This window comes from Camelina sativa, chromosome 19, assembly GCF_030686135.1.
Source record: "Camelina sativa cultivar CO46 ecotype springtype chromosome 19, ASM3068613v1".
NCBI classification, from domain to species: Eukaryota; Viridiplantae; Streptophyta; class Magnoliopsida; order Brassicales; family Brassicaceae; genus Camelina; species Camelina sativa.
In genome coordinates, this window is record NC_141898.1 from 13,222,649 (window position 1) to 13,230,890 (window position 8,242).

The 8,242-nt window shown below is 35.5% G+C and overlaps 1 protein-coding gene across 1 annotated transcript; it reads right to left on the reverse strand.

The window, feature by feature from the left end:
• Positions 1-410: 410 nt before the first annotated feature.
• On the reverse strand, positions 411-2,640 carry LOC104766303 (adenosylhomocysteinase 2). The gene is made up of 2 exons (XM_087500859.1): positions 1,737-2,640; positions 411-1,539 (listed from the first exon to the last, which is right to left on the reverse strand). Exons 1-2 carry the CDS (start codon positions 2,445-2,447, stop codon positions 793-795), a joined length of 1,458 nt encoding a protein of 485 aa, XP_087356985.1. The 5' UTR covers positions 2,448-2,640; the 3' UTR covers positions 411-792.
• Positions 2,641-8,242: the final 5,602 nt, after the last annotated feature.

The following is an 8,242-nucleotide window of genomic DNA, read 5'->3' on the forward strand; positions in this document are numbered from 1 at the left end:
GGAATTTTAGGATAAAGTTTGGGTTTTTAAGCTTTGTTCAGGGTACTAGGGAACCAAATTTAGAAGTTTTGATGGCATTGTATGTGAAGAATTGAGATGATTCTTATGTAGTTTTAGTGGGAAAATTTATATCTTTAGTATGGAGTTTGGTACTCATACAATGCTGAGTTTGGTTTATTCTTGTAAGTTCAAGAACCTTACTCTTGGGAACTGCCATCAATATCTTCCTCAAAACAATCTAAAAACTGCTCACAAGCAAGCATCAGTATCATCTTGGAATATAGGTAGATCACCACGAAATAGGCTAATCAAAACGCCATACAAAGAAGTAGCTCTTTTGCTTTTCAGCTAGCAGCAGATTGGATTCGGATTCCGATTGGTAACATTGGTGGTTAGTATACAATTCGAAGAAGCAAAATGTATCCAATAATATGAAGTAGAAAATAGCTTTGCATATTTTTGTTTTCTCCCTTGTTCGAAAAGTAAACAGAACAAAGCATAAATAAGCCTAACAATGTATAACAAAAGCTAAGTTTAGTTGAGATATATAAAAGTAGAAATGGAAGAAAACCAAAAAAAAAACAAAAAACAGCCTTTCAAACCAAGAACAACCCCCTTATTCATACCAATACTTGGCCACCTTCATCAAAGGACCAATATCTCATATTACCCCGACCAGACCAGACCAGATCCGACCGGACTCAAACAATTGCCAACAAACGGCTTAATCATAAAACCATACAAACCCCTTGGTGTAAGAAGAACCAATCAATGCTCGGCTCTTTAATCTTCTCAGTACCTGTAGTTAGCAGGCTTGTAAGGACCTTCAATGGGTATGCTGACATAGTCAGATTGGTCCTTGCTAAGCTTGGTGAGTCTTGCACCTAGCTTGCCCAAGTGAAGTGCAGCTACCTTCTCATCCAAGTGCTTAGGCAAAACATACACCTTCTTCTCGTACTTCCCGCTCGACTTCTCGTTCCAGAGCTCAAGCTGTGCAATCACCTGGTTGGTGAACGAACACGACATCACGAAACTAGGGTGTCCAGTTGCGCATCCCAAGTTCATTAAACGACCTTCAGCTAGAACAATGATGCCTGACTTGGTGTCTGGAAACACCCACCTATCAGTCTGCGGCTTGATGGTAATACGTTTCACACCAGGGTAGGTCTCGAGCCCTAACATGTCGATTTCGTTGTCAAAATGACCAATGTTGCAGACAATGGCATTGTTCTTCATCTTCCTCATGTGGTCAACCATAATAATATCTTTGTTTCCAGTTGTGGTAACAAAGATATCAGCTTCTGAGAGAACATCCTCAAGAGTTAGAACTTGGATACCTTCCATAAGAGCCTGAAGGGCACAGATTGGATCAATCTCAGTCACAATGACACGAGCACCAGCGGTCTTCATGGCTGCAGCACAACCTTTTCCAACATCACCATAACCACAGATAACAGCAACCTTTCCGGCAATCATAACATCAGTAGCCCTCATGAGACCGTCGGGTAGCGAGTGTCGGCATCCATACAAGTTGTCAAACTGTATAAAGCAAACAAATCATTAGTGAAACAGAGCAAAAACAGAGAAAAAAAACAGAACATATATCATTAACAATATCGTCCACATTTTGGTAATGTAAACATTGCATTATTATTCACACAAATTAGGCAAAACAGTATCAGATCTAGTCTTCTAAAGCTACAATGTGACACATATAGATCAAAATTAGCAATTACCTTGCTCTTGGTGACAGAGTCATTGACGTTAATGGCAGGGAACAAGAGAGCTCCAGTCTCCTGCATCTGATAAAGCCTCTTAACACCAGTGGTAGTTTCCTCAGAGACACCAACCAATCTCTCCTTCATCTTATGGTACTTCTTAGGATCAACTTGAAGACCTTCTTTGATAATCGCCAACACGATCTGAAACTCGGGGTTATCAGTAGACGTCGGGTCAGGGAACGTACCAGTCTTCTCAAAGATCTCTTCAGCTTTAACACCCTCATGGATCAAGAGAGTAGCATCACCACCGTCATCAACGATTAGATCAGGACCACCACCGGGACCCCAGTCAAGAGCTCTCTCCGTACACCACCAATACTCTTGAAGAGTCTCACCTTTCCAAGCGAACACAGCGGCGGAGTCACGAGCGATGGCGGCCGCGGCGTGGTCTTGAGTTGAGAAGATGTTGCAAGAACACCATCTGACTTCAGCGCCAAGAGCGGTTAGGGTTTCGATCAAGACGGCGGTTTGGATCGTCATGTGGAGTGATCCGGTGATTCTTGCTCCTTTGAGTGGCTGAGATGGTCCGAACTCGGTAATGCAAGAGACGAGTCCAGGCATTTCGACTTCGGCTAGCTCGATTTCGAGACGGCCGAAGTCGGCTTGAGACATGTCTTTGACCTTGTATTCACGGCCACTTGAGGTTTTCTCAACAAGCAACGCCATTTTTTTGAGTTTTCTTTGATCTGTGTGGATCTCTGTGAGTGATGTGGGAGGAGACAGGGGAAGGTAAGGGGAGTGAGGTTAAATAGATAAAGGCGGGAGTGAGATGGACGGTTGAGATTAGTTTGTAGAGAGAGTTTGGTGGATCTGGTAAAAGACATTGACTTTTCATCTTTCCCTTTTTTTTTTTTTAGATTATCCGAAAAGAGTGACAATTCTGTTTTTGACTACCTCTGTAAAAAAATTCTTAATCATGCAAAAATTAGATTTGGTTATCTACTTAGTACTAATTTCTTTGCAAAATAGGGGACAAGAAAAACAATTCTGTTTCGGATATAAAAATTCAAACTAATTAATCTGACATTATGTTATGAAAATCAAACTATTTTTTGTTATTATATCATCAATTTTTAAAAAGCAATTACATGCAAATTTGGTCAACGTAGGTTTTAAATTTGGTTAAGCTCTGTTCCTGCAATTTCATAAAAGTTGTTGCTATTTTAAGGCAGCAAAATTAGGTTCAAATAAAGTCTTTGGACGAGGAAAGTAACAAATTAAACACGTTTGTTCCTAGTACTAACATAATAGTTAAGGGTAAAACTTGTTTACGTAAAAATATTTTGAGTTATATATTAAAGCGAACAGGTGATTTATCAAATGGACTGCATGCACGACCGAATGTTAAAAATTTTAAGAATATTAGAATTTTTGTGCATGATGCCAATTTTTTTACCAATAGTATATTCCGGATGCATTAAACCACAACTAGCAAACAAGCCTTCACATACTGCTTTTAGCAGCAGGTCAGGATTTTACTTAAAACGAGGCCACTTGCTGTCGTTCTTGATAGATCTTCTTCTTCTTATACGTCTGGTGGGTCACTACTCACTAGTGTCGTTCTTCCATTATCTCTGCCTTTCATACCGATATTTTCATAAGAAACCGACCCCATTCATAGTTTGTGTGTGGGTCTCTCCTTGTAACCTATATTATTGAATGTACTTTATTCTTAAGCCAAGCATATATTTTGAACGTCGGTGCCGAGTATGTGCACCGGATTGTGGAAGAGCGTCGGTGGATCTGAATTAATACCCTACCATCAACAAGACAAATAATAAACTAAAGGCAAAAGTAAGGTGAATTCATTAACTATCCATTTTTTGTGTGTTTCCTAAATATTTTGAGTATTTTAAACTAGAAATGAGACGTTGCAACTTGCAAGTATAGGAGCGATGTCAGTTTGTTCCTTTGATATTTTGCAAAAGATATATTAAGTATATTAGTTTATGTAAATTTTATATTAGTTTATGTATATTTATAGTAGCATGGCAAATGTGAATCAACCCGAGTTATAAAGTCCATAATATCGTTGAGAAAAAGTTATCTATTTATCTTACCCTAAGTATTTTAGATCAGGGGGCAGGCTGCTAGCTAACTTGTGTTTTTTCTTTCCGTGGAGCAGAAGTGTACACCTCTCATCAGGCACGGCTCAATAAAATTGAGGTCCCTGAGCTGAAAAATAGAAAAAGACCGCTTTTCTTTATGTTATTCTGAAGTAAAAAATTTTGGACCCTTTTTTCTGAAGAAAAAAAAAAACAAAAATTTCAATGGACCCTGTGCTCTAGCACCTCTGGCACATGCCTAGAGCCGGGGCTGCCTCTCATACATAAGCAACTTTTTTCTTTTCTTTTTGTTAACATACATAAGCAACTTTTGTAAGAGATACATTGTGTATTTAATATAAGAACAAAAAATTAGCTTAGTGCCTTTCTATACATTAACTTGGCTTAGTACTTTTCTATACATTAGCTTAATCAACAACCAAAATGTACTATCAATTCTTACCTAGAAACGAAAAAAGTAAAAGTAGAAGAAATAAAGTTCAAACATTGATGATCGTCACGATGTCGACAGATATTTTTATAAGTTACACGGTGTCTATTTTTTTTTGTGTAGAAGTGTCAAGGGCCACGCCACTCATTATGAAAGCTCCATAATTGGTATTGGTAAAATCTAATTCCAAAAAGATAACTTTGGCACTTTGTGCCTTTTGTGGTTCGGTTCGGTGAGAATTCCTCTATCTCAACTAACACATTCCCAAAAGTTTGTTTAAAAACGTGATTATGTTTGTGTGCATGTTGATGTATTACTATGGGCCATTAACGGGCTATCTCTTTTTCTAGTGAAATTTTGCGCTTACTTAAATAGATGCTAAGGAAATATATTTAAAAAGAACGGATACCCAACTGATGAATCCACGAAGAGAAGTGCTATGGCATAAAAAGAACAAAGTTGATTCACAATCTTTACAATCTCAAGTGAATTGGTTTCATGTTGTTACCAGGAACTACAAGAACGTTGATGTAATCTAATAAGATCATCAAGAGCTCCGAAGAATTCTACTAACCTACTCTCTCGTTAAGCCGCTTTGATGATCTTTCTATTTCAAGATTGAATTCTACAAAGTTAGCTAAAATTTATTCTGAAGCATCTACCTCTTTTTGAAATAATTAATCAAGGAACTTCTGTAAAGCTGCTAGTATTAGTTTTTCATTTTAATAGATGAACCATTAACTGAAACGTGTGTTTTTGTAACACAAATGACGGATGTAGTGAAACTAAAATACAAAATTCCACTAGTATCAGGCTATCAGCCCAACATTGTAAGAGCTTTGTGATGACCTTTACAAACAATATTTTTAGACAGTTGGACCTCACCCCTCACTAAAATCCATGTAATAGTTAAAAGACAAAATATTGGGCTTATTAGTATATCCGTATATGAGCTATTTAAATGAGGATCAGTTTGTGTTCGATGATTTCCTGTAATAAGTATATTGGAATTAGTTGGAAGAACGTGATGCTATTCATAGTCATTACATTGATGATATTACGTTTTCACAATTAAAAAAAGAGTCATTGTCTTGCCTTGGCACATGGGAAAGGGAAAGAGATTTCTTAATATTTCTCTAAGAAAAAGAAAAAAAAAACAAAAATTTCATGCATTTCAGTGAACGTCGACCCTCGCCAGACATATCAAATCACTACATCTCAATCCTCATTTTTCCACAAAAACAAATTGTAAAGTTCATTCGGGATCGATTAGGGAATAAATTGAATTACACAATTTAATATCACATATGATTCGCATCATGACATCAGTACCTCTAGATTGTTCCTCGCATTGATTAGAGTGGTGAAAAAAGCATGTCCATCTGAACAAATTATTGGGTTCAGAAGTTGCAGATGTAGCATATGTTGGTCCATACTCGCAGGTCGCAGCACTATATCCATGTTTTTTTATATGTCGTCGGTTAAAATTTTAAGATTCTTAAAAAAAAAAGAAAAATTAACGTATATATACATTTCTTATAAGAACGTCTTGAATAGTCATTTTGAAAAAGAAAAAAAAAATTGATTAGTCTATATGTCATTTTCTCATCATAAATTTTCAACCTGCCGACAAATAATTAGTTAAAATCTATGAATACACAGTTGATAATATAGTATGGTTATAAACAAGTGGCATAATAAAATTAACTAATATAAGAGTCCACAAATTCTAAGTAGGGAAAAGAAAAAAAAAAGAGAATGTGCGCTTCTCTATAAGAATTATATAATCAAGTGACAACGACTTCATATTTGATTTTTATCATCGTATGTAGTTGGAGTTAATTACTTCATGTTTAGAATTGGTGTTATCTAGTTTCTCCCATACATTTTCAACTTTGTTATAAAGAACTACATAACCTCATCCACAAATTTAATGCCCCCATCGTCTCCATAATGTTCCATGCAACATCTCTCCCATTTTGAAATTAATAATCTAGTATTCCTATATCATATCTCTCAAAAATGTGTGCTCGGAAATATATATAGACGTTCATTTTTGTTACTTCATGTTGACTCTTGTCTTTTCGAGTAGATTTGTAGGGAATAGTTTAGGAGAAGAGTCATACGTGTATATAACTTTTATTGTAATAACAAATATTGTATTTGATAAGCCCTTGAAGAAAAGAAAGAAAAAAACACTAAAATAAACTGATCATAATTGCTACAACCAGAACAAGTTAGGGTTATCCGTTTAGGACACTTGGCAAACCTAAAGATCATCCCCAACTTATTTTGTTCAATTGCAACTCCAAATATATTAGTAATTATCAAAATTTTAACCACATAATCGGATCTATCAGTCTATTCAACATTTGTACAATAATAATTGAGGAGATGATGTGAAAAAGAAATGAGGATAAAAGTATCTTCCCAACCAAGAAGAAAATGTACCTCTGCCGACAAAAAAGAGAGAGAGAGAGAGGAGGCAAAGAGATATTTGTGAAATGGAGAAGGAAGTGTAGTAGTGAGTTGTGAATGGTCTTTTCAAGTTGCAAGAAGCCAAACTATCGAGATAAATGCTAATTGGTCAACAAAGCCACTGTCTCTTTCAGAACTACTGGATTGGGAAATGGGCTTTTGGCTAAGGTAAATCTCTCGCTTTCTTGTTATTTTCGAAATTTTTGGTCGGCTATTATCTTCATGTTTTTTTTTTTGTGATAAAATATAACTTCATGTTAGTTTAATAACGTAATATGAACGTTCCGTTCACCTTTGTATCTGTGTTATTTGAACCATAACTATAAATTACTAGGTTTGAAATTTGGTGGCAATAACTACATCCTTTGACTTCTATTGAACTTCGATTTGCGGGAGTTGTATATATATATCGAACAAAAGATGGATAGATCTACATTCTTATTATTCTTCTTACACTTACACCTATTCCATTGCGGATCATTGGATTCTACAACTATGGGGAAAAAAAAAAAAATAGACACGAGCGACGAGAGTCAAAATTAATTGCCTCATTTAATGCTCAACGTGTTATGGCCTTAACTACAACAACTCTTTTGTTAATAATCTTAGTTACAACGTCGTTGTTTAATTAGATCATCATAACTGATCAACCCACCAGTATCGCTGGTGTTGGTGTCAACTCATTCTACCTTTCTGTTTTTCATACATTCTATTTTCATACCGCATCCATAGTTTATAGTCTCTATTTGTGGAACCTAAAGCTTTTTGTCGCTGTAGATTAGTATTATGACTGAATAATCAATGTATTCATATGAGAATATTTTAACGCTGATATACCTTTTGGCTTTTGGCCGCAGCTAAGTAAAAAAGCAGAAATACGTTAATTTTTAACTTATAAAGGGATGTCGAATTAGTGGCTATGTTTAGCTTTAATAATTTTCTTTTGAAACTATGATTGGAACACTGAAATTCCCAAACTTTACAGCTTCTTCCTGACAAAAGCAATACCATTTACTGCTATGTCAGCTCTATCGTATTCGTATATGTACATTAGAAGCTGTAAAGTTTTATAATCTTTAATGGAACTTGTATTCCGTTATTTTGATTGCCCAATTACGTTTCTTTTTTCTTTTTTCCTTATCAATGCAAGGACGAGTTGTTTTATAGAGTTGGGACACATATTGCATATTCGAATTGTTGCCATAGTAAAATTTTATTTCTCTATGTAATTTATATATTTTTAGATTGAATGATTAAAATGAATTGAAAAAAAAACCAAGTTGGTGTGAAGAAATGGATTGACTAAAGCTTAATATTCGGTGAGTATATTACATATGTCTAAAGGTTTCAAAAAGCTTATATGCTGATCTTTTGGAGTCGTTGACTTTTGTTGAATTTGTAATTTGTTTGCACTTTCATTGTTTGTGAGAGAAAGAAATAAAGAATAGTAGCCAAATACTTTATACTAGATTAGGACCGAATAAATT

Excerpts from the sequence above, each read along its gene's own strand:
- LOC104766303 (XM_087500859.1), bottom strand. The coding sequence starts at position 2,447 with ATGGCGTTGCTTGTTGAGAAAACCTCAAGTGGCCGTGAATACAAGGTC. Across the intron at positions 1,540-1,736 it reads ACTCTGTCACCAAGAGCAAG|TTTGACAACTTGTATGGATG; the intron begins GTAATTGCTAAT and ends TGCTTTATACAG.